We start from the raw sequence: 27,267 nt of genomic DNA, 5'->3' as shown, positions 1-27,267 counted from the left end.
TTATTAACTACTTCATCTTATTAGCCATCACCATTATAAAATGGAATTACCACTTAAAATATAATATCAAACGAGGAGACTGCTGACACATTGTGGGGAATGAAACCAATGTCATGGAACACTTTACTTACAAACTATTGAGGAAACTAATTTGCTTTACAAACTTTCATCTAATACACAATAATTTTTTTAATTTACCCCAGATATAATAGTTCAAGCACATGTAAAAAGCCAAAGAACATCCTTCATATTAAGAAATTTTATATAATCTGATACCATAAAATATATCTACAAAATAATATTAAAAATATTAAATAATAAAATAATATTATCTACAAAAAAAAATAAATAACGACGTCAGCTCCCAGCTTCTTCAGCTTCAGAAAAGCTACCTTGCATTACATCAGCTCCTAATTAAGCCCCGCCCCCAGAACGGCCTCTCCCTGGCCACGCCCCCGGGGCCACCGCTCCGCGAAGCCCTGTGTCCGCCCCGCCCACTCCCTGCCCGAGGCGGGAAACGAAGGATCTAGCAGCTGATTGGCTGGCTGGGGGACGCAACTTGATGGCGTCGGGCTGCTAGGCAGCTGTCCCAGAAGTGGCCCCCGGGCAAGGGCTGCCTGTGTGAGGGGGCCGGTGGCCCCAGCGTTCCTTGGTCTCGGGAGTGGGGAGTGGAGGCACGAACCCTCCATACGCTTCACCATGAGTTTCCTAATCGACTCCAGTATCATGATTACCTCCCAGGTGAGTCACCGCTTCCCGGGACCCTGCAGCCTCCCTTTCCCAGATCGCCCACTCGGGGCCTCAGCGCTGCGGACTGGCCCCGAGTCTCGCTCTTTCTCCTTCCACGGGGCCTGTGCCCACCACATCGGTGCCCAAAGAGCCGGAAGGGTGTAGGATTTGCTGCGTCCGGTTCCCTCTGCCCTCGTCGTCCGGAGGCTGGCCTGTCGCCAACCGCGCCGGCAACCGGCGCCCATCTCGGGTCCCTCAGGTCCACTCTCGGAAGGGGTCGGCTGGCCTCAGCGCTGAGAGCCGGTGCCGCGAGAATGGAACAGTCCCCGAAGCGCCCCGAAGGTTCCAGGCCCTGCCACTGACCCACGGACTGGGGACGAGTGTGGTTCCGGGAGCTGGGTGTTCGACGCGCCAATCAGGACTGGCTCCTGGGGACACGTGTAGGCTTTTCTGGGTGTTGTCAAATCCTGCGGATGTTTTTGCCACTGTCACTTCAGAGATCTTCAAAGTATACGGTTTCGTTTTTCACGAACACCTCATCGTTTATCCTCTACTTGCTGCTCAGCCTTTTCGGACGTTTTCCTGAAACTTCTTTCTTCCTGAATGGCCACCTTCATTCGTTCATAGTCAACAAACATTTATTCTCGACCATCGTGTAAGGCTTTTCTAATGATCCTTTTACTCTTACCATGCCATTCATTTAGTTACTATATTCTATTTATTTTCTTCCTAGCATTTATCATAGCACTAGTATCATTTATGTATTTATTTTATGTATTTATATTTTGAGATCCTACTTTGTTCATAGCTGTACCTCCACCTCCAAGTGCAAGCATTGTTCTTTTTTCAAATGGCAAATGACAGAAAGAGTCCCCTTTGGGGGTTGAAACTTTGACCCAATTTTGTATTTGTTAATGCTAATGAGCATTAATGTTTAGGTGGTTACCTCCTCCTCATTTAGGCATCAGTAAAAATGTCACTTCAGGGAGACTTTATCTAACCTACACCCAGCCAAAGTAGCTTCCCATCCCAGCCATCTTCCATTTCATTTCCCTGTTTTATTTTCTTCTTAGAATTTATCATTAGTATTTGTATGTTTACATGTTATCTGTAAACTCCAGGATGTTTTCTATCTTGTTCTTTGTTGTATTCCCCCAGCAAATAGATCAGTTGCTGGCACATAGTAGAGTCCTAGTAAATATTTATTCAGTAAAAAGAGAGGCATGTCCCTGGCTGGTGCAGTTTGCACTTGCCTAGTAACCTAAAGGTTGGTGATTCGAACCCACCCAACATTTCTGCAGAAGAAAGACCTGGTGATCTGCTTCCATAAAGATTACAGCTAAGAAAACCCTATGGAGCAGTTCTACTCTAATGCATGGACTTGCCATGAATTGGAATCAACTCAACGGCAATGGTTTGGTTTGGTAGAGAGGTATGGTTACCTTGGAACCAATGCCCCACTACCACCATTTTCCTGTTTTGTATGAACTGGAAAGTTTATTTGAAATGATAGCAATGGTCATATATTGAGGCTGGTCAGCCTCAGGCAACATCTTGGTGTAGAGATTGCTCACCATGCCGTAGGGTAAAGCCCAAACTCTTTAATACGGCTTATGGGCTCTGTTATGATGGGATCCTGGCTCTTACCTCTTCAGCCATGGCTCTCACCGTTTCCTGGGTTGCACTTTAGCCTTACTAAACTTCTTTTAGTTCCCTGGCCTGGCTATGCCGTCATGCCTCCAGATTTCTACACAGTTTGTTCTCTTTCTAGACCATTTTTCCCATACTTCCTTTCCCCATCTTTCTCCTGTATAACTCCTACCTATTCATCTTTCAGATCTCAGCTTGGACATACAAGAAACCTCTCCCAGGCTGGACCAGTCATCCCTTAATGTTTCCGTAATATACCTTGCCCTCTTTCCCTTATAACAACACTTGTTTTGTAGCTGCTTGTTTTTCTCCTCCATAGACGATAAACTCCAGGAGACCAGGGTCCCTGTCTTCTTTACTATTCTACCCCTATGACCTGGCACATGTTAGGCACTTAATAAATATTTCATAAAAGTGGTCTTTTCCAGTCTGTACTTTGATAACTGCCTTGCCAATGGCCATCTTTTTTCTCTCTGTAGCTAATTTTCAACCTAGAGGTCATTTTTATAAAAGTAACTGTTACAAGCCTTCTATACAGTCATAAGTTCTATTCTGCACAATTCAAAAAATATTAGTTCTGTATGCCTTCCATTTCATATATAAACTGTTTGAAATTGCTTTTTCCTTCTACATACTTTTTAGATCCTCTATAATCGTGCCAGAATTCATATTTACCTTGGACTTAATGAACTCTCCAGTTACTTTTTTCCCATATTAGTTATTTCAGCATCTTTTTAAGCATTCTTTGTTAATAGTGAAATATTAGTAATTTTAATAATTAATAATAAATATAATATTGATTAAATATTTCTTTTTCTTTCATTCTTCTATTCCCTCATATAAACACATGATCTTCACTTGTTTTCTCTTCCTTGTCTAAAGTTCCATTTCAGGGTAATCTTGGTAATTATCCATCTGCACTCCGAGTTCTAAATGCTCAACATTGGCAACTTTAGTTGTAGCTTCATAAGTTGTATAAACATGGCTTGTGACCTCTTGAATTTATATCTTTCTGCACTGGTAATGATTTATAATAGCCAAAAGGGTCTCCTAGATAGTATAGCAGTATTTTCTCCTAATCTATTTGCCCCTTTTCTTTTCTGCTTGGTCTGGGTTCATGGATCCAAGCTACTTTTTTATACCCTCCTGTTCCTTTACCTGCAGATAAAAGTCCACTTGGATCACTGTTGTCGTTTGTACACTACTAATTCAGGGGCCTGGGCAGATAACCAACAAATGAGTTTATGAACACCCTCAGCTATTGAATCACTCTGTTTCTTGACTTTAGTCTGCTACTTGTTCCATTCCCCTCACGATTACTCTGGATCTTTACACTCTCCTCAAAGCCCATTTTCCATCCCCGCCTCCTTGCCCTCAGCAAATGACTCTGCCGCCTATTTTCTCAAGAGAAGTGAGGCCAAAAAAATGTGATCTCCTGCTTCCTCCATTTTAATCTAAGCAATTACCTATATCTACAACCATTCTCACATCCATTCCTCCCATCTCAAAAAACTGAGTGCCCCCTATTCCTCTTTAAGACCATACTCTCCACCTATGCCTTTCATCTTGGAGCAGTTTTATTGTGAAATAGTTAAGAACATAGGCTTTGGAGTCAGACACACAGGCTTTAGATTGAATCCTGATTCTGACACTATATGACTTGGCAAGTTGCTTAACTTTTCTAAGCCTCAGTTTTCTCTGTGAAATGAAGCCAATAAAACCTACCTTATATGGTTTTTGTTACTTAATAAGGTTACAACAGTAAATATGTAGGGTGCCTAAAATACAGTAACTAGTCAATAATGGGTAGCTGCTAACAATAATAATAATAAATTAGTAATGTCATCAGCTCATTCCCCAGGACGAGTTCCCTCACATGCTTGTTTATCCCTTCACTCCACTGTTTTCTTCCCTTTGGCCTATAAGCAGGGCAGAGTTTTCCTATCTCAGGAAAAAAAAAAAAACTTTCCCTTTACCCCACATTCTTCTCTAGCCTACTCTCTGTTCTCTGTCTTTGTCATCCTAATTTGTGGTTATTGTCTCCACTGCCTTACCTCCCATTCGTCCCAACCCACTACAGTCTGGTTCCTGCCTGCCTCCACATCACTATTCAAACTGTTCTCCTTAAGATTATTGTCTTAGTTTCCTGTAAAAGAAATATCAAAAGTGAGTGGCTTTAAAGAACAGAAATTTATTTTCCCACAGTCCTGGAGGCTAAAAGGTCAAATCAAGGTCTCAGCCATGTCAATTCCTTCCTTGTAGGTAGCCTCAGGCATTCCTTGGCTTGTAGGCAGTCCTCACCTGATCACCTCAATTGATGTAGAGAAAGCATTTGACAGAATCAAACACCCTTTCATTAAATTAAAAAAAAAAACTCAGTAAAACAGGGATAAAAGGGAAATTCCTCAACATGATAAAGGGCATTTATGAAAAATCCACAGCAAACATACTGAATAGTGAGACTGAAAGCTTTCCTCTTAAGATTAGGAACAAGACAACAATGCTTGCTTTCACTCCTACTATTCAACATTGAACTGGAAGTTCTAGCCAGAGCGTTTAGGCAAGAAAAAGAAGTAAAAGGCAGCAAAATCAGAAAGGAAGAAGTAAAATTATCTCTATTCACAGATGGCATGATCCTATATACTTAGAAAATCCCAAAGCTACTCGAGCTAATAAAATTCAGCAAAGTTGCAAGGTACAAGATCAATACACAGGAATCATTGTGTTTCTGTACACCAACAATGAGCAATCTGAAAAGGAAATTAAGAAAACTGTTCCTTTTACAACAGCATCTAAAAGAATAAAGTACCTAGGAATAAATTTAACCAAGGAGGTGAAAGACTTGTACACTGAAAATTACAAAACATTGCTAAAAGGAATTAAAGTTGACCTAAGTAAATATTCATGAATTAGAAGACTTAATATTGTCAGTACTACCCAAAGGGATCTAAAGATTCAACACAATTACTATCAAAATTCTAACAGCCTTTTTTTGCAGAAATGGCAAAGCCCACTGTTAAGTTCACATGGAATTGCAAGAGGTCCTGAATAATCAACACAATCTTGAAAAGAAGGGCAAAGTAGAATTCATACTTCCCAATTTCAAAACATACTATAAAGCTGTAGTAATCAAAACGGTGTGGTACTGGTATAAGGATAGACATATCAACCAATGGAGTAGAGCTGAGAGTCCAGAAATAAACCCGTACGTCTATGGCCAAATGATTTTTGACAAGAGTGTCAAGTGCATCCAGTGGGGAAAGAATACCTAGTCTCTTCAACAAATCGTGCTGGGATAACTGGATCCCCACACATAAAAGAATGAAGTTGGACCCATAGTGTAATGAAAATTAACTCAAAATGGAACAATGACCTAAATGTAAGAACTAAAACCGTATAACTCTTAGAAGAAAACATAAGGGTAAAATTTCAGTACCTTGTTTTTCACAATGGATTCTTAGATATGACACCAGTAGCACCAGCAAGAACAAAAAATAAATAAATTGGACTTCATCAAAATTAAAAATTTCTGTACATCAAAGGATATTATCAACAAAGTAAAGAGACAACCTACAGAAAGGGAGAAAATATTTGGTAACTATATATCTGATAAGGGCTTAGTATCCAGAATTTTTTTTTTAGTTTCTACAATTCAACAACAAAAAGCAAACAACTCAATTAAAAGATAGGTAAAGGACTTGAACAGACGTTTCTCCAAAGAATATATACAAATGGTTAATAAGCACATGAAAAGATGCTCAGTGTCATTAGCCGATGACGTTAAGTCGATTGACTCATAACTACCCTAGAGGACAGAGTAAAACTGCCCTATAGGGTTTCCAAGACAGTAAATCTTTGGGAGCAGACTGCCACATCTTTCTCCATCAGAGCGAGGGGCTGGTGGGTTCAAACTGCTGGCCTTTCAATTTTAGAAGCAGAGTGCTTAACCACTATGCAACCAGGGCTCTTTCTAGGATGGCCGTTATCAGAAAAGCAGAAAATAACAAGTGTCGGCGAAGATATGGAGAAATGAGAACCCTCTTCTATGGAAAACATTTTGGTGGTTCCTCAAAAAATTAAAATTAAAAATTAAACATATGACCTAGCAGTTCCCCTCCTCTCTAAAAGAATTGAAAGCAGAGACTTAAACCGATGCTTGTACACCAGTGTTCCTTGCAGCATTAGTGAAGATAGCCAAAAAGTAGAAACAACCCAAATGTCCATCAGGAAATGAATGGTTAAGCAAAATTTGGTATAGCCATACAATGGCATATTGTTAAGCTATAAAGAGAATTGAAGTACTGGTACATGCTGTAACATGAATGAACCTGGAATACATGCTAAGTGAAACAAGCCAGACACAAAAGGACTACTATCGTATGACCCCACTTATATGAAATAACTAGAATAGGCAAATGCATAGAAACCCAAGTTCATTAGTGGTTACCAGGGACTAGGGGAAGCAGGAAATGGGGAGTTATTGCTTAAGGGACACTGAGTTCTGTTTGGGCTAATGAAAAACTTTTGGAAATAGTGATAATGGTTGTACCACATGGTGAATGTAATTAATATCCCTGGATTGTACACTTACAAATATTTTAAATGGCCAATTTTTTATTGTATATATTTTTCTGCAGTAAAATTGGAAGGAAAAAAAAAAGAAGACCCAAAGAAAGCTCCTTGTGACTGAAAATATGAGTTTGGTGGGTAGGAGGGGCACAAGAGACTGGAGTAGTCTATGCTAAATCATGCCCAAGGGTTTACACTTGCTTCTAAAGTCGATGGGAAGGTGTAAAAGAATTTTATTCTTAGGTGAAAAACCAGCTGCCATCGAGTCAGCTTCAGCTCATGGCGACCCCATGTGTGTCAGAGTAGAACTGTGCTCCAAAGTGTTGCTGGGTGGAAATCCCAGGTTCTGCTTGGCATGACTCATCTTAGCCAGTAAATGAGAGACCAAACTGGAAGAGTAGAAAGGCACCTTAATTTTGTTGTGCAAGGAAAGGAGACAATTGGGGCTGCTGCCACCAAGACCGCTCAGCGAGTGCAAAGGGGAAGGTTACTTTTAAGGGGTTTACAAGTAGGAAGTTCATACAAGTTACATCAGCAACCTTCTTAATCATACTACGCAGGCGCAATGGGGTTTACATATAACTTCATGCATCCCATGTTCAAAAAATGGCAGTTAAACTCCACCCAGAGGTAGAGAAGTTACTATGTATGAGGTCTAAAAGGTTATCCTGAATGTCAACATGGCGCCTAAACCAGTTCCCTCCAATTTCCTCTAGTATGGGGGTAGCAGTTAAGGAGAGGGGAACCAGGATTTTAATGTAAAGTTACGGGGCATGCCTAGCAAAGGAACCAGGATTCTAATGTAAAGCTATGGGGAGTGCCAAGCAAGCTGCTTGAGGCAATGGAATTTTCCACAGCCTGGGGACCTCTGTCTTAATAGGTTTTCAATGACTGGTTTTTTCAGAAGTAGATTTCTGGCATTTCTTCCAAGGCGCTTCTGGGTGGACTGGAACCTTCAACCTTTCGGTTAGCAGCTGAGTGCTTTAACTCATTACACCACCCAAACACTGTATTCTTAGGTAAAGTTCTTGTTAAGTCTAAAGGAAAAGAGGGATTGTGTCATAATGAATGTGTATATAAACAGAAAGTTCTGTTTACTAGTGAAAAACAAACCAGCTTTAGGACGCTGAACAGAGAACCAAAATTGACAAAGTTGGATCTTGCAAACTCTTGGCTTTACACCAAGATGAAAACCATTTCATATGGATTAGGTGGGACAGTGGGAAAGTAAAAAAGCTTCCTGAAGGACAACATAAAAAACATAAGTCTTTCTACTACCCCCCTATTTTTTGTCTCAACTTCTTTCCCCTGAAAAAAAAATTTTTTTTTGGATGGAAACAGGAATCATCTATAAGAAGCAAATGTGCCTGGCTCTTTTTCTATGTACTAACTTCTTTGGCTTATGAAATAATTATAAAATTACAGGAAAATATATAATTCCATTTTTGTCTAAATTAAAACACATTTATGCTGTTGTTGTTGTTAGGTGCCGTCAAGTCGGTTCCGACTCATAGCAACCCTATGCGCAACAGAACGAAACACTGCCTGGTCCTGCGCCATCCTCACAATTGTTGTTATGCTTGAGCTCATTGTTGCAGCCACCATGCCAATCCACCTCTTTGAGGGTCTTCCTCTTTTCCACTGCCCCTGTACTCTGCCAAGCATGATATCCTTCTTCAGGGACTCATCCCTCCTGACAGTATGTCCAAAGTATGTAAGACTCAGTCTCGCCATCCTTGCCTCTAAGGAGCATTCTGGCTGTACTTCTTCCAAGATAGATTATTCGTTCTTTTGGCAGTCCATGGTATATTCAATATTCTTCACCAACACCGCAATTCAAAACCGTCAACTCTTCTTCGGTCTTCCTTATTCATTGTCCAGCTTTCACATGCATATGATGCGATTGAAAATACCATGGCTTGGGTCAGACGCACCTTAGTCTTCAGGGTGACATCTTTGCTCTTCAACATTTTGGAGAGGTCCTCTGCAGCAGATTTGCCCAATGCAAAGCGTCTTTTGATTTCTTGACTGCTGCTTCCATGGCTGTTGATTGTGGATCCAAGTAAAATGAAATCCTTGACAACTTCAATGTTTTCTCCATTTATCATGATGTTGCTCATTGGTCCAGTTGTGAGGATTTTTGTTTTCTTTATGTTGAGGTGCAATCCATACTGAAGGCTGTGGTGTTTGATCTTCATTAGTAAGTGCTTCAAGTCCTCTTCACTTTCAGCAAGCAAGGTTGTGTCATCTGCATAGCGCAGGTTGTTAATGAGTCTTCCTCCAGTCCTGGTGCCCTGTTCTTCATATAGTCCAGCTTCTCGCATTATTTGTTCAGCATACAGATTAAATAGGTATGGTGAAAGAATACAATCCTGATGCACACCTTTCCTGGTGTTAAACCAATCAGTATCCCCTTGTTCTGTCTGAACAACTGCCTCCTGATCTGTGTAAAGGTTTCTCATGAGCACAATTAAGTGTTCTGGAATTCCCATTCTTCGCAGTGTTATCCATAGTTTGTTATGATCCACACAGTCGAATGCCTTTGCATAGTCAATAAAACACAGGTAAACATCCTTCTGGTATTCTCTGCTTTCAGCCAGGATCCATCTGACATCAGCAATGATATCCCTAGTTCCATGTCCTCTTCTGAAACCGGCCTGAATTTCTGGCAGTTCCCTGTCGATATACTGCTGCAGCCGTTTTTGAATGATCTTCAGCAAAATTTTGCTTGTGTGTGATATTAACGATATTGTTCTGTAATTTCCACATTCGGTTGGATCGCCTTTCTTGGGAATAGGCATAAATATGGATCTCTTCCAGTCTGGCCAGGAAGTTGCCTTCCATATTTCTTGGCATAGATGAGTGAGCACCTCCAGTGCTGCATCTGTTTGTTGAAACATCTCAATTGATATTCCACCAATTCCTGGAGTCTTGTTTTTCGCCAATTCCTTCAGGGCAGCTTGGACTTCTTCCTTCAGTACCATCAGTTCCTGATCTTATGCCACCTCTTGAAATGGTTGAATATCGACTAATTCTTTTTGGTATAATGACTCTGTGTATTCCTTCCATCCTCTTTTGATGCTTCCTGCATCATGTAATATTTTCCCCATGGAATCCTTCACTATCGCAACTCGAGGCTTGAATTTTTTCTTCAGTTCTTTCAGCTTGAGAAATGCCGAGCATGTTCTTCCCTTTTGGTTTTCCATCTCCTGCTCTTTGCACATGTCATTATAATACTTTAGTTTGTCTTCTCAAGAGGCCCTTTGAAATCTTCTGTTCAATTCTTTTACTTCATCAATTTTTCCTTTTGCTTTAGCTGCTCGACACTCAAGAGCAAGTTTCAGAGTCTCCTCTGACATCCATCTTGGTCTTTTCTTTCTTTTCTGTCTTTTCAGTGACCTCTTGCTTTCTTCATGGATGATGTTCTTGATGTCATTCCACAACTCTTCTGGTCTGCAGTCACTAGTGTTCAATGCATCGAATCTATTCTTGAGATGGTCTCTAAATTCAGGTGGGATATACTCAAGGTCATATTTTGACTCTCGTGGACTTGCTCTGATTTTCTTCATTTTCAGCTTGAACTTGCATATGAGCAATTGATGGTCTGTTTCACAGTTGGCCCCTGGCCTTGTTCTGACTGATGATATTGAGCTTTTCCATCATCTCTTTCCACAGATGTAGTCAATTTGATTTCTGTGTGTTCCATCTGGCGAGGTCCATGTGTATAGTCACCGTTTATGTTGGTCAAAGAAGGTATTTGCAATGAAGAAGTCGTTGGTCTTTCAAAATTCTATCTTTTGATCTCCGGCATTGTTTCTGTCACCAAGGCCATATTTTCCAACTACTGATCCTTCTTCTTTGTTTCCAACTTTTGCATTCCAATCGCCAGTAATTATCAATGCATCTTGATTGCATGTTTGGTCAATTTCAGACTGTAGCAGCTGATAAAAATCTTCTATTTCTTCATCTTTGGCCCTAGTGGTTGGTGCGTACATTTGAATAATAGTCGTATTAACTGGTCTTCCTTGTAGGCGTGTGGATATTATCCTATCACTGACAGCGTCGTACTTCAGGATAGATTTTGAAACGTTCTTTTTGACAATGAATGCAACACCATTCCTCTTCAAGTTGTCATTCCCAGCATAGTAGACTATATGATTGTCCGATTCAAAATGGCCAATACCAGTCCATTTCAGCTCACTAATGCCTAGGATATCGATGTTTATGAGTTCCATTTCATTTTTGATGATTTCCAATTTTTCTAGATTCATACTTCGTACATTCCAGGTTCTGATTATTAATGGATGTTTGCAGCCGTTTCTTATTTTGAGTCGGGCCACATCAGCAAATGAAGGTCCCGGAAGCTTTACTCCATCCGTGTCATTAAGGTTGACTCTACTTTGAGGAGGCAGCTCTTCCCCAGTCATCTCTTGAGTGCCTTCCAACCTGGGGGGCTCATCTTCCAGCACTATATCAGACAGTGTTCTGCTGCTATTCATAAGGTTTTCACTGGCTAATGGTTTTCAGAAGTAGACTGCGAGGTCCTTCTTCCTAGTCTGTCTTAGTCTGGAAGCTCAGCTGAAGCCTGTCCTCCATGGGTGACCCTGCTGGTATCTGAATACCGGTGGCATAGCTTCCAGCATCACAGCAACACACAAGCCCCCACAATACGACAAACTGTCACTCCCACGTGTCTGTCAGTTTGTCATACTGTGGGGGCTTGTGTGTTGCTGTGATGAAAACACATTTATAGCATGGATAATTTCAAAAATCTTAAGCACATTTCAACATCTACTCCCAATGTTGTGGACTTTTATAAATGGGCCTTGTATGAGTGAATCTCAACTTTAATCTCTGAAATAAGTTAGTTGTCTCTAAGTTAGCAGACCTTTTTAGCATAAAATAGGCTCTGTAAGGCATTTCCCACAAGAATATCTATACTGACATTCTATCTTCTTTCTTCTCCAGGTACTTTTCTTTGGATTCGGGTGGCTTTTCTTCATGCGCCAGTTGTTTAAGGACTATGAGGTAAGAACAAGTCATTTTGGTTCTGCTAAAACTTTATTAATTTATATTGTTTAAAAATGGGGGGAAATGTCTTTACTAAAGCAAGGGCATATCCACTAAAGACAGGATGTTTTTGCCAAATGAGTACCATATAACCCTTAAATTGGAAAATACAGTTAGGCTTAGATGGGTTAAAAAAAAAAAAAAAAGCAAGTCAAGAGATCCAAGTCATGAGTCTCAGAAGCCAGAAGCAAGGAATATCTTAGTCATGTCAGTATAGGGGGAACCCTGGTGGCATAGTGGTTAAGAGCTATGGCAGCTAACCAAAAAGGTTGGCGCTTCGAATCCACCAGGAGCTCCTTGGAAACTCTGTGGGCAGTTCTACTCTGTCCTATAGGGTCGCTATGAGTCGGAATTGGCTCAACGGCACTGGGTTTGGTTGTAGGCACCAAAGTATAACCCCAGAAAGTTATTCTTTGTCAAAGAATTGAATTTATAATGTCTCATAAATTTTCCCTTTCATTAGTCTACTTGGCCTTGAATGTTAATTACCAACCTTACATTTCAAGTTAGTACCAAAATTTCAAGATTAGTCTAGCTCTTATCTTAAGCCTTGGATTCAGAAACACACCACCCTAGACTGGACATTTCTGAATTCAATCCTCCTCTTGGAGTAATAAGCACAGCAGTTACAGACTCTCTTTGGACCATTTCTGGGATATTCACCATTAAGCCTCACCAGAGAGTTTGGATTATTGTCTCAAAGAGCACAAGATTTTGGAGATTCTATTCTGCCTAATACTTTTTGGCCTCCCAGGAAAGGTTCCAGAACTGATCCCAAGTCTGCAAAAAGTTGAAGAGCCCCTTTTGGCATTATCCATCATATATACTGTGCATTTGTACTTTTTATTTGTATCAGAAATTCTAAGCACTACTTGTGCTCCACCTTCTTGTGCTTCAAATTCTTCATCCACAAAAGGATATTGGTGATAGTGTCAGCAATTCACTGATGCAGCGTGAATTATGTAGTGATATAGTATTTACAAAACCAAAAAACCAAACCCTTTGCCGTCAAGTCGATTCCGACTCATACCAACCCTAAAGGACAGAGTAGAACAGCCTCGTAGGGTTTCCAAGGAGCACCTGGTGGATTTGAACTGCTGACCTTTTGGTTAGCAGCCATGGCTCTTAACCACAACACCACCAGGGTTTCTGTAATATTTACAGGGAAAAAAAAAGTGTATATATATATGTATATGGTAACTTTTTTAAAAGTTCAGAAGAGCTACCTACTTTGATTTATTTCTTTAGCTCCAGCTAAGTTGTGGCCATGGCCCTATTTCCAAAGACTTGAGAATTTCTTTAGAATAAGTTTCATTACTCATAACCAGAAGAAGATTATCAGTTTATATTTAAAACAAGGAAGTGACTTTTAGTCTCTATTTGGCTTTTAACAGGTACGTCAGTATGTTGTACAGGTGATCTTTTCTGTGACTTTTGCATTTTCTTGCACCATGTTTGAGCTCATCATCTTTGAAATCTTAGGAGTGTTGAATAGCAGGTGAGTAAGGGTACTTTATAACTCTTCTCTTGAAGTGGAGACCTGTGTTACTTCCTTTAGTGGAAAAGTTACCTGGTCTCAATGCTGAAAAAAATCTACCAAGTGATTAGTTTAGTCTCAGTTACTGCAATGGTTGCAAAAATATGGGTCCCAGCCACCTAGTAACTGGTTTGACAAAGATTGTGAGATAGCGGGGGCAAGGAGGAGGCAGCAAACACACTTGGCTAATTAGATGGAATATATTCACTCCTCCCAGTAAACCCAGTGCCATTGAGTTGATTCCGACTCATAGCGACCCTATAGGACAGAGTAGAACTGCCCATTTTCACTCCTAGAAGCCCTAATTTTTTCCTCTTCTCTCCCTGAATCCTCGTAATGGTCCTTCACATTGTTCTGCTAATTGAACATCTATACCTGAAAAGACCAGAATCCCTGTCCCCAGAGCTATTTAAGGGCCTTTCTGAAAACTGAACTCTAATTCTTACTAACTTAGTTATCATTGATGATTTTAAAAGTATGATAAGTTTGATTGAACATAGAATATTTTTTAAAGTATTTTTTTAAAACAACTCCTTACCCCCTCCAAATAAAATATCTATTAGTTTACTGGAACCCTGGTGGTGCAGTGGTTACATGTTCAGCTGTTAACCAAGAGGTCAGCAGTTCAAATCCACCAGCCGCTCCTTGGAAACCCTATGGGGCAGTTCTGCTCTGTCCTATAGGGTCGCTATGGGTTAGAATCAACTCGACAACAATGGTTTTTTTTTTTAATTAGTTTATTAGACAGTCTATCCAAAATGTTTCTTGTTTGCTAAACTGGAAGGGGTGATGAAAATGTTCTACAGTTGATTGTGGTGATGGTTGCACAGTTCTATGAATATATTAAAAACCATTGAACTGTATACTTTAAATGGGTGAATTATATGACACTTGAGTTATATCTCAATAAAGCTGTTATGAAAAGAAATGAAAAAAGATTAAAAGGCCTAAAATTTTTAAAAAATCAACTAATAAAATACATTTTATAATCGGTAATAAAAATAATCATGCAAATCACGTTTAAATATGTTGCTGATACCAAAGAGTATTTTTTGAATATTTATAGTAGCATGTATTAGTTTCAGCATTTATTTTCTTTTAGTTCTTATATTGGAATAAGACTTCCAGTAGAGAAAAGAGAGAATAGCCATTCTACCAGGAATGATGTTGAGGCATGTTATGGTATACCTTGCCTATGAATATAGTTAAAGCATTAACGTTTTCATTTTAGTAAATGAATTCTTGAGAGGCTAAGATGGTCGCTTTACCTTTCGGAACTTTATATCTATTTTTTAATTGTAAATGAGCAGATAGTAACAGCCTGGTTGGCTAATTAGATGGAATGTACTCGGCGTTAGTTCAGAGAACAAGTGGTTCTTTGGAAGACATAAGAAATTTAAAGTTGTTGCTTCTCCCCATCCCCGTGATATTCTTTAACATGTATTTCAGCTCTCGTTATTTTCACTGGAAAATGAACCTTTGTGTAATTTTGCTGATCTTGGTTTTCATGGTGCCTTTTTACATCGGTTATTTTATCGTCAGCAACATCCGACTACGTGAGTACTTTACTCTCTCATGTCAGTATGTAGATTGAGATGAGTATTTTGGGGGATTGAGTAGAGAGCTTTATGTTTACATTACTTTCAGTAGCTGCTGGTATGTGGGGGCATCTCACACACGGCATCTTAAAAATGTTGGCACACAAGTATTTATTGATGAATGATTGGGTTAGCTGTCCTGCCACAGATTTATTTCTGTTTCTGCTACCTTAATGTCTCCCTTAACCCACATCTCAATTTCAGTCATAGTTTGCTTGTGGTGGTAAGGATGCTTTCACTGAAGATAGTGTTGTCCCATTATTCGTTTACCAAGTGAACATGCCAGTCAAACACTAATTAGCATGGTCTTTAACATACCTATATCAATTTTCCGTAACAGTCTTGTCTCCTCTATCTTAGTGCATAAACAGCGACTGCTTTTTTCCTGTCTCTTATGGTTGACCTTCATGTATTTCTTCTGGAAACTAGGAGATCCATTTCCCATTCTCAGCCCAAAACATGGTGAGTGTGTGGCAGGGGAAGGGAGGGTTTTTTATTTTCTAATTTTGAGAAAAAATTCTTTTAAAGTTTCTTATTCCTAGAACAGCAAGTTATTTCTCTAACATTTTCTGTTTTAGAATCAGATTTTCTCCTTCATCCAAGGAGGTTTCAAATGCTGGTTTTGGAATAGCTTCTATTGTTCTAAAGCAGGAGTTTTCAACCTTGTGTTAGTGAATAAACTTTGAGAGTAAGGTCAGGGAGGGAGTGGTGGTGTCCTTAAACCTCTCGTTATTTTATAAGGAATTATGTGAATATATTCGTATGTGCATTTGGGATGAGATATCTATAAGCTTTTATCAGATTCCCAAAGGGGTCTATGATCCAAAAGATAAATGACCACTGCTCAAGTGACGATAAAAATCGTCTTTATTGGAGTGTATATATTTTGGGAAAGAGAGGTAACATAAAACACTGACAATACATAAAAACTTTCCAGGCATCAATGTCTCTCTTCTCACAAAGTGTTCATGGGCACGGCCCTAAATTCTGTGCCAAAAACAATAATTAAGAATCGCTCAGCTAATAAGTCTTTCCAGAATTACTTCATACATATAAATGAGTCTATCTAAAATAGAGAGCCCACCTGTAATAAATATATTGGAGCTTCCATACTGGAGCTTTTTTTAAAAAATACACATCTATTCATTTTCTTATTGTGCTGTATCTGTAGAAAATAACCCACTGCTTAGTTTAAAGGGCATCTGGCAATTTGAAAGATTTCTAAGAAGGCAGGGACGCCAAGCTTAAATGCTACACAGTGAAGAGAAACACCCAACCATGCTACCGTACTAAACTAGGAAAAACCCCACTGAAGTCGTCACCTGCCACTCAGGACCTGTGACATCAGCGACCAGACAGTAGAACCTCTGCTCCAGCTGCTGCGGCTCCCAGGTGCTGTCACCACCCCGCATCATTCACTTCTGCTTTTGAGGTCTCACGTGGGCATGTCAGTTTGATGAAACCTAGGTAACATTCAGAACCTTAACTGCAAGGAAGTCTGGGAAAGATAGCTTTTAGCTTTCTAAGCTCCAATACAAGAAGATATGCCAGAGGCTGATTAGAATGAATTTTAAATGAATTCGTCTTTTATTATTGTTAGTTGCCGTTGAGTTAATTCCAACTCATAGCTCCCAATGTGTTACAAAGTAGAAATATTCTATAGGGTTTTCTTGGCTGTAATCTTTTTTTTTTTTTTAACTGTACTTTAGATAAAGGTTTACAGAACAAACTATCTTTTCATTAAACAATTAGAACACATATTGTTTTACGACATTGGTTGCCAACCCCACAACATGTCAACACTCTCCCCTTCTCGACCCTGGGTTCCCTTTACCAGCTTTCCTATCCCCTCCTGCCTTCTTGTCCTTGCCCCTGGGCTATTGTGCCCTTTAGTCACATTTTGTTTTATGGGGCTAATCTTTATGGGCCTAATTGTTCAGCCTAATCTTTGGCTGAAGGGTAAACCTCAGGAGTGACTTCATTACCGAGCTAAAAGGGTGTTGGAAGCCATATGTTTGGGATTTCTCCAGTCTCTGTCAGGCCAGTAAGTTGGTCTCTGTGCGTGCGTGCATGCGTGCGTTAGAATTTTGTTCTACATTTTTCTCCAGTTCTGTTCAGGACCCTATATTGTGATCCCTGTCAGAGCAGTCAGTGGTGGTAGCTGAACATCGTCTATTTGTGCTGGACCTGTCTGGTGGAGGCTGTAGTACTTGTGGTCCGCTAATCATTTGGACTAATCTTTCCCTTGTATCTTTGGTTTTCTTCACTCTCCCTTGCTCCAGATGGGGTGAGACCAGTGGAATATCTTAGATAGCCACTCACAAGCTTTTAAGACCCCAAACGCTACTCACCAAAGTAGAATGTAGAACATTTTCTTTATTAACTGTGTTATGCCAATTGAGCTAGATGTTCCCCAAGACCATGGTCCCCACAGCCCTCAGCCCAGTAATTTGGTCCCTCAGAGAGTTTGGATGTGTCTGTGGAGCTTCCATGACCCTGCTTTCAACAAGATGTGCTGGCGTCCCCAGTATTGTGTACTGTCTTACCCTTCACCAAAGTTACCATTTATCTATAGTCTAGTTAGTGTTTTTCCATCCCTACCTCTCCCCTCCCTCATAACCATCAAAGAATGTTTCTTTTTGTGTATAAACCTTTTAATACAATATTTGTTCTTTTGTGATTGGCTTATTTCACTCAGCGTAATGCCCTCCAGATTCATTCATGTTGTGAGATGCTTCACAGATTCATCGTTGTTCTTTATCATTGTGTGGTATTCCATTGTGTGTATGTACCATAGTTTGTTTATCCATTCATCTGTTGGTGGGCACTTAGGTCGTTTCCATCTTTTTGCTATTGTGAATAGTGCTGCAGTGAACACGGGTGTACATATGTCTATCTGTGTGACAACTCTTATTTCTCTAGGATATTCCTAGGAGTGGGATTGCTAGATCACATGGTATTTCTATTTCTAGCCTTTTAAGGAAGCATCATATCCTTTTCCAAAATGATTGCACCATTTTGCATTCCCACCAGCAGTGTATAAAAGTTGTTTCTGTTTTTTTGATTCCTGCCAGTAATGACTGGGTCCGAGGGTATCTCATTGTGTTTTTGATTTTCTTTTCTCTAATGGTTACTGATCGTGAGCATTTCCTCATGTGTCTGTTAGCCGCCTCAATATCTTTTTTGATGAAGTGTCTGTTCATATCCTTTGCCCATTGTTTAATTGGATTATTTGTCTTTTTATTGTAGAGGTGTTGGATTTTCCTGTAGATTTTAGAGATTAGACCTTTGTCAGATTTGTCATAGTCAAAAATTTTTTCCCAGCCTGGAAGTTCTCTTCTTATTCTTTTGGTGAAGTCTTTTGATGAGCGTAAGTATTTAATTTTTAGAAGATCCAGTTATCTAGCTTATCCCCTGGAGTTTGTGTGTTGTTAGATTGGTTTGTATCCTGTTAATGCCATGTATTAGGGCTTCTAGCTTTGATCTTGTTTTTTCTTCTATGATCTTTATAGTTTTGGGTTTTATATTTAGGTCTTTGATCCATTTTGAATTAGTTTTTGTGTATGATGTGAGGTATGGGTCCTGTTTCTTTTTTTTTGCAGGTGAACATCCAGTTTTGCCAGCACTACTTGTTAAAAAGACTATCTTTTCCCCATTTGATGGACTTTGGGCCCTTGTTGAAAATCAGGTAACCCGTAGGTGGATGGATTTACATCTTGGTTCTCAGTTCTGTTCCATTGGTCAATGTGTCTGCCGTTGTACAGTCCCAGGCTGTTTGACTACTGTACCTGTATAGTAGATTCTGAGGTCAGATAGTGCAAGTCTTCCTGTTTTATTCATCTTCTTCAATAGTGCTTTACTTATCCAGGGGCTCTTCCCTTTTCATATAAAGTTAATGATTAGTTTTTCCATCTCTTTAAAGAATGTTGTTGGTATTTGGATCAGGATTACATTATATATGTAGATTGCTTTGGGTAGAATTGACATCTTCACAATGTTGAGTCTACCTATCCATGAGCATGGTATGTTTTTCCATTTATGTAGTTTTCTTTTTGGTTTCTTGCAGTAGTGTTTTGTAGTTTTCTTTGTATAGGTCTTTCACATCCTTGGTTAGATTTATTCCTAAGTTTTTTTTTTTTAGGGGCTATTATAAATGCTATTGTTTTCCTGATTTTCTTTTCAACATTCTCTTTATTAGTGTATGGGAATCCAACTGATTTTTGTATATTTATCTTGTATCTTGCTACTCTGCTGAATCTTTCTATTAGTTCCAGAAGTTTTCTCATGGAGTCTTTTGAGTTTTCTATGTATAGTATCATATCATCCACAAACAGGGACAGTTTTACTTCTTCATTACCAGTTTGAATGCCCTTTATTTCTTTTTCTTGCCTTACTATTCTAGCTAGGACTTCCAGCACAATGTTAAATAGGAGTGGTGATAAAGTGCATCTTTGTCTTGTTCCTGTTCTCAAGAGGAATGTTTCCATTGGCTATAATCTTATGGAAGCAATTCACCAGGCCTTTCTTCCACAGAGCTGCTGTGTGGGTTTGAACTGTCAACCTGTTAGGTTAGCAGCCAATTGCAGGCAAACTGCTTGCACCACCAGTAGATGAGCACAAACTCGTTTGCACCACCCGTGGACCTTTGGCCATCATTTTAAAAAAAAAAAACTATTGCCGTCAAGTCTATTCCAACTCATAACAACCCTATAGGACAGAGTAGAACTGCGCTATAGGGTTTAAAAGGCTGTACGTAACCTTTACAGAAGCAGACTGCCACATCTTTCTCCCCCAGAGCAGCTGGTAGATTTGAACTGCTGACCTTTCAGTTAGCAGCCAAGTACTTTAACCACTACACTACCAGGCCTCCTTTGGCCATCTTTAGAAGATACTAATTGCTGCAAATCTCGATTTACTTATATCACCTATGAAACAACTACATGTTTCCTTTTCTGACATTCTCATTAACCTATGAGCTACTTAAGGTCAGAAACTACATCTTACTTGTCTTTATATCCCTAGTCTCTAGCATGGAACCTAGCACATTACAAGTGCTTAATACATGTTTATTAAATCAGCAAATGAAAAAAAAAAAATTTGAGTTGCTCTGAGGTGTTAGATAGGTTCAAGAATTTAAGACAAGCATTACCTAATCATACTCTGAAACATTTTGTTTTTCTAATGTTTTCTAGTATGTCAGCATACCCATGTCAGTGTAGGGATAGATTTGGAGGAGAGAGACCTCTAATATTGTAGCTCTCATATAAACCTATTTCAAATAAGCCCACAGAAACAAATTTGTTTGTGATGTTAGAAGTAAGGAAGAAGAGGATAAAAGGACCCAAACCAAAGGGCCCACCTGAATGACCCCAGGGCTTCTGCCAATGATAGTGCAAGATCACATGCTGTCCTAAAACCTGACTTTGACACCTTTCTCCAGCTTTCTCCTTGTGCACAGTCAGCTCACATGACCAGCACAGCTAGACCTTGCCAGAGGGGGCCTGAAGGCTGTCACATCTATTGCACCTCACATCTATCTCCTTTTCTAAATTCTATGGGAATATTCTGAAGAGGGTGCTGAGGGGAAGAACTAGGGAGATTCTTTCAGTTTTATGCTTTCCTTTGCATGCCAGTAAGTATTCAGATTTATGTATGAATGTTCAGTCATCTTAATTTATTTGATCCTCTAAAAGAAGTAAGTAGAAAGAGATGTTTAGACAGTGGCTGAGGAGCAGGCCAGCTTACACTACCTTCTTAGAGCTTTCCCAGGACTATCCAGACAACCAGTGTGGTTTATTGTTGTGGAGACCACTAAGAACTACAAGACCCAATTCTTATCCATAATAAAAAAAAGTCTATAAATGTACTCCATGTGCAGTGCCTGACTGCACAAGGTTGAAGACATTCAATAGTGGGAAAGGGTAAGAGAGGCCAAGTATAAGAGACTAGAAGGACTCTGTGAGCAGATGCACAAAGTAAGATAGTATTCTGCAAGTCACCTTATCCATCTCACCTTCCACTTATTAACTGGTAAACAGGAATAATGGAGTCCCTGAGTGGTACAAATGGTTAAACATCAAATATTAGCCAAAAGGTTGACGATTCAAACCCACCTGGCAGTGCCTCGGGAGGCAAGTCTGGCGATCTGCTTCTGAAAGGTCAAAGCCTTGAAAACTCTCTGGTGCAGTTCTACTCTGCACACATGGATCGCTATGAGTCGGAGTTGACTCAATGGCAACCAACAACAATAACAAATAGAAATAATGATGACTGACCTTTACATTGGAAACCCTGGTGGTGTAGTGGTTATAGAGCTACGGCTGCTAACCAAAAGGCTGGTAGTTTGAATCCACCAGGCACTCCTTGGAAACCCTACAGGGCAGTTCTATTCTGTCCTGTAGGGTTGCTATGAGTAGGAATTGACTCGATGGCAATGGGTTTGGTTTTTGGTTTGGGACCTTGACATCATAGGAATGCCGAAATTAAGTCAACACTATCTACAAAGTAATTTAAACAAGAAAAAAAAAAGATATTTAATGAAAGAATACCACCTTAAAGGAATAAAAGTAGGGGAAGCATTTTCCTAGTTTTTTTCTGTATTTTGTTTTTTTTTTTAATATTTAATAACCTTTATTAATCCCTTGGATTTTTTGTTATTCGGTAATAATTATGTACCCACAGTCAACAAACACTTGTTGAACACCTTCTGTGTGCCAGGCAGTAAGGAAAACAAAGATCAATAAGACATTATTCCTTCCTGTAAAGAGAATACAAATTCAAGAGATACTTGGGAAATGAATCAACAGAATTTAGATGGAGATTAATTATTCATTTAGCATTCCACGAAAATTTATTGCCTATCTACTTTATATTGAGTGCTGAGGATCCAAAAACAATACCTACTTCCATCAAGTCAATTCTGACTTGTAGCAACCCTGTAGGACAGAGCAGAACTGCTCCACAAGGCTTCCAAGGCCATAGGTCTTTACGGAAGCAGGCTGCCACATCTTTCTCCCATGGAGCAGCTGGTGGGTTCAAACGGCTGACCTTTCAATTAGCAGCCAAGCACTTAATCTAACCATCATGCCACTGGGGCTCCTCGTGTTGAGGATACAACCATGAATAAAGCAAACTTGGTTTCTGCCCTCCTAAAGCATATACTGTGGTGAGATGAGACTAGATAATAAAGAGGTAGCTATATAAATAGTTACCAGTTGTGATCATTGTCATCAAGGAGCAAACAGATTGCTGTGATAGAGAATAACACAGATAAGGATATCAAGTTTAGTGCAAGTGGTTAGAGTCAGCCTTTCTGAAGAAGTGATGCTTAATCTGAGATTTAAAGGTCAAGACCAAAGAAAGACCCATCAAGAAGGCTCAAGAGACATCATGTAAAACCCTGAGGTAGACAAGACCTTGGCATATTCAAGGGGTATGAGACAGGGAATAAAGACTAGGGGTGTAGATTTTTTTAATTTTGGTGACTACATAGTTGATGATGTCGTTTTCTAAGTAATACAGAAGAACGAACAAATTGAGAGGGAAGATAATTTCAGTTTGAGATGTTGAATTTGACTTGCCTGTGCACATCCAGGTGATATTGTTTAGGTAATTGGATACACAAGTAATTGAATACATAAGGAGGTTAGGAAAAAGGTATTCAGTCCAGATGGTGGTGACTCCAAAAATTTAAAAAAATAGAAATCATCAGCTAAATACCATTAGATGAAACTGGGGAAGTGGGCAAGATCACCCAGGGAAAACGTATAGACTGAAATAAAAGAGAGAATTCTGACCCATGCAGAGAAAAGGCCATGAAAACACTACTAGAGAAGTGGAAGAAAAAACCTAGGGAAATGATGTTGTGAAAGAAAGAAAGGAAAATAATTTTGAACAGAAAGGATTCAGTACCACAAATGACCAAGTAAAACAGAGTTTGGAAAATGTATTGAATTTTGCAGCCAGGAGAAAATCCATGACCATAGTGTAGTAATGGTTAAAAACCCAGGCCCTGGAACTAGACTGTTTGTGTTTGAGTCCTGACTCTCCCACTTATTAGTTGTGTGGCCTTGACTAAGTTATTTAACATCTGTGCCTCAGTTTCCTCAACTTTAAATGGGATTTGCAGTAATATCTATCTCATAAAGTTGTTAGGATTAAATGAGTTAATATTTAAAACAGTACCTGGTATATAATAGGTGCTTAATAAATGTTACCTATTAGATTGTCATTGCTGTTAATAGTGAAAGTAGTTTCAATCAGTGTAGAAGAATGGGATAAAAGTTGGATTGCAGCCAGTTGAGGAATGAATGGGAGATGAGGTAGAGATGACAGTAAGTGTAAACTTCTTCCAAGAAGCTTGGCCATGGATGGGGAAATAGGGAGGGATAGGTAACTAGAGATATAATGAAGGCCTAAGGGCAGACTCTTTCTTGGGAAAAATACTTGAAACTGAAGGATTGAACAAACAAAGAAGGAGAGATTGAAGATATAAAAAAGAGAAAACAAGTGATGGTGCAATATTCTGGAGAAAATGGAGGGGGAATAAGATCAAAAGCACAAGTAGAGAAATCTTAGCACTGGACATACACCATCTTTTTCTGAGGCAAACAAGTTAGAGGAATGATTGCAGATGTAAATATTTATAGGTAGAGTGAAGGTAGTTTATGCCTAATATCCTATTTCTTGCATAAAAAGAGGATTTGCTAAAGACAAGGACAAATCAAACCAACTCATTGCCGTCGATTTGATTCCGACTCATAGCGACCCTATAGGACAGAGTAGAACTGCCCCATAGGGCTTCCAAGGCTGTAACCTTCACGGAAGCAGATTGCATTTCTTTCTTCTACGGAGCGGTTGGTGGATTTGAACAGCCAACCTTTTGGTTAGCAGCTGAGCGCTTTAATCATTGCACCACCAGCTTCCTCAAGGACAAGGGTGGGGGAGAGGACCTTAAGGAGTAGCTTCTGAGAAGGGTGGGGAGAGGTGTCTGACCAAGGGCAAGAGAAGAATTACTTGGTAGTGTTGTGAGCTCTGCAAAGACTGGCAATCATAAATTTGTAATGGCACCAATATCATAATGCATTTTAATGGTTTTAGGCAGCTCAGACATGGGCACAAGGAAGGTAGGGTATTAGACTGTTCCAGGTTGGGGCTCTACGGGATGCATGCTCAGAAGGAGGAGAATGGGGAACTGAGAGTACTGGTGAGAGAAGTGGAAATAAGCAAGCCTGGAGTCCAAGCTAGGTAAAAAAAAAGGAAATGAAAGCTAGGAGAAATAAAAGATTGGGACCAGAGGTTACAGTGAGCCCTAAAACAGGCGTAATGGAAATAAAGGAGCAAGACGACTCCAAGACTGGGAGGGGGAATGGAGGGGGACAGTATTAGAAATGGAATATTGGAATTTTTCATTTCGAAGCTGACAGAATGTTTGAATGGCAACTTTTGTGTTTAGCCATAAGAGTGGGTGGCTAAAGTTGATTATATCCCAAAAAATAGGAAGCAGAAGCAATTAAAACTCGTTTTTCCTATGACTCTTAGTTAACTAGTGCTGCTACAACAGAAATACCACCAGTGAATGGCTTTAACAGACATAAGTTTATTTTTTCACAGTCTAGTAGTCTAGAACTCCAAATTCAGGGTACCAGCTCCCAGGGAAGGCTTTCTCTCTTGGCTCTTCGGGAAGGTCCTTGTCTCAACCTTCCCCTGATGTAGGAGCTTCTCAGCGCAAGGACCCTGGGTCCAAAGGACACGCTTCCCTCCTGGCTCATTCTTGATGGTAGGAGGTCCCCATCCAAAGTCTCAGGATCCCATTTCTTCCCAATCAACACCCTCTCTTTTATTTCAGACACCACTCAAGGTTGGGAATTGAGTTGGTGTAATTCAGTCACTCTAGCGATAAGACTCTGGGTTCTGTAACTACAAGAAATAAGGCTTTCTTTGAAGGCACAAGTGGAAACTTTGAGGTCGTTTATGCAGCGCTTGAGCCTTGACTGTGAAGCCCTGAGCTCATCTCTTTCACCACTTTGTTTAGTGAACGTAGGACCAACCAGCCAACTTCCTTATACTTCTCATTATGACAAAACCGTAGAAAGGTATCAAACACCACCTTTCACCAATACCTGATCTATTGGTGGTGATGTTTTGCGTATTTCTATTGCCACCTCATGCTATGGATTAGCAGTGCCCTCTTTATTACTAGAAGCAGAGTCATCAACATCTTTAAGACTAATCAGACTTCAGAACCAATTTAGAAAACTCATTCTCAACCATTTCATTTCTCTAGGGCAACTCTTTGTACCAAATGTCTTAGGCCGGGTTCTCTAGAGAAGCAAAACCAGTAAAGCATATAAACATATACAAACAGAGAGATTTATATCAAGGAAATGGCTCATGTGATTGTAGAGGCTGCAACGCCCCAAGTCCGTGGGTCAGTAGAGAGGTTTCTCCTGATTCATGATAGCCATACAGGCTGGCAAACCCAAGATCGACAGGTAAGACAGGAGGGCTTTTGCTCCCACTGGATCCTGCAGCTGGCTCCTGTTCATCTGACCTCTGGTTCTTTGGATTCAAGCTAGCAGTTTACCTGCCGTCTTGCCTGCTGATCTTGGGATTTGTCACTCTTCCCAGCCTGTGAGCAAGAGCCCTGCTCTTTGACCTGACAATCTCAGGTTCGCCAGCCCCTGCAGCTCCATGAATCAGGAGAAGCCTCTATACTGACCCATGGACTTGGGTCTAGCCTCTACAATCGTGTGAGCCATTTCCTTGATATAAATCTCTTTTTATATATATTTATATGTTTTACTGGTTTTGCTCCTCTAGAGAACCCAGCCTAGGACAGACTGCAAACTCTCTGCGTTATTAATCATTGCTTTCTCTCATTTACCCCAAATACATGAATGGCTGCATTTATTTCAACTACTGAGTTGATTTTCAGCATTTTCAAACCATTGGGAATAATGGATAATTAGAATACAACTGATCGTTTAAAATTCATGTTTTTACCTTTGGATTAATCATTCACCTATAAATTCTGCCCACTTTTTTTTTTTTTATTAGTTGCATTGTGTGTTTATTGATACAAAAATATTATGACATAAACTAAGGCTCTTATGACCTCAAGGGGAGATGTATATATCAAAGATAACTAAAATGCACAATGTTACATGCTATTTATACTTTTCCAGCAGATTTACATTCCTAAATTTTTTTTGCCAAAGCTTTTACTAAAAGTACTTTGCTTTGTTACAGTTCACACTACCTAGATCAAACAATCAATAAATGTTAATTGTTGTTATTATTATTATCTTACTATTACCATCACTCAGTAATAGAGAAGACTTTGAAACATGTTGAATAACAGAAAAATCAATAGACATTTATATTTATATAAAACCACATTAATTAAAAGTTGGCTTGTATCAGTTAGTTATATGTAATTGTTGATGTTTCAGTGATGTTTGCTTTTGCAGTACAGATGAAAACCAGTTTGTTTATATTACCTAACATTAATGTTCTTTGATGTTTTCAGGGATCTTGTCCATAGAACAGCTCATCAGCCGAGTAGGTGTGATAGGGGTGACTCTCATGGCTCTTCTTTCTGGATTTGGTGCTGTCAACTGCCCTTATACTTACATGTCCTACTTCCTCAGGTAATGAGAATTTTGTCTCTTTATTTCCTATTCCTTCTTGAATACATATGTCATATCATCATCACTAATACTAAATATTAAACGTATGATACTACATTTTAATTCTTCTCTTCCTCTGACCCTATGGGCATTGACCTGGGAATCTTTCTAAGTAAGTCTTATCACTTATATTGGCTGCCCTTGTTATTTGCCCTACATTTGTGTATTTTTTAAATGGCAAATTTCAGTCCAAATCTCCCCTCCCAGCATACACACGCCCTTCTTAAAGGCACATTTCTAGTAGACAATAATGTGAACTAATACCAACTTGAGCAAATCAACCCCTCCCAAAAGTAGTACAATAGGAGATAATACCAAATCGAAAGTGTGCTTAAACAACATAAAGAAAGTAATTGGCATCACGGATTAATGCATGTAAAAATTGTTCAATTGGCAAATGTTTTATTATGTATATTCTTACTAC

General features: G+C 39.5%; 1 protein-coding gene across 2 annotated transcripts in view; it reads left to right on the top strand.

The window, feature by feature from the left end:
• Positions 1–517: 517 nt before the first annotated feature.
• GPR89A (G protein-coupled receptor 89A) overlaps positions 518–27,267 on the top strand; it is a 47,919-nt gene continuing 21,169 nt past the window's right edge. Inside the window, exons 1-6 of one of the 2 annotated variants that reach the window (XM_049879889.1) lie at positions 518–741; positions 11,917–11,976; positions 13,413–13,516; positions 15,005–15,111; positions 15,514–15,615; positions 26,684–26,804. In XM_049879889.1, the coding sequence (XP_049735846.1) occupies positions 700–741; positions 11,917–11,976; positions 13,413–13,516; positions 15,005–15,111; positions 15,514–15,615; positions 26,684–26,804 (536 nt within the window). In that variant the 5' untranslated portion in view covers positions 518–699. Of the gene's footprint in view, positions 742–11,916; positions 11,977–13,412; positions 13,517–15,004; positions 15,112–15,513; positions 15,616–26,683; positions 26,805–27,267 lie in introns of those variants that run through there. The other variant, XM_049879891.1, reaches the window with a different exon arrangement.

The sequence above is a fragment of the Elephas maximus genome, chromosome 3 (assembly GCF_024166365.1).
Source record: "Elephas maximus indicus isolate mEleMax1 chromosome 3, mEleMax1 primary haplotype, whole genome shotgun sequence".
Taxonomy (NCBI): domain Eukaryota; kingdom Metazoa; phylum Chordata; class Mammalia; order Proboscidea; family Elephantidae; genus Elephas; species Elephas maximus.
The sequence above is the reverse complement of the archived record's forward strand: the minus strand, read 5'-3'. Positions and strand labels throughout refer to the sequence as shown.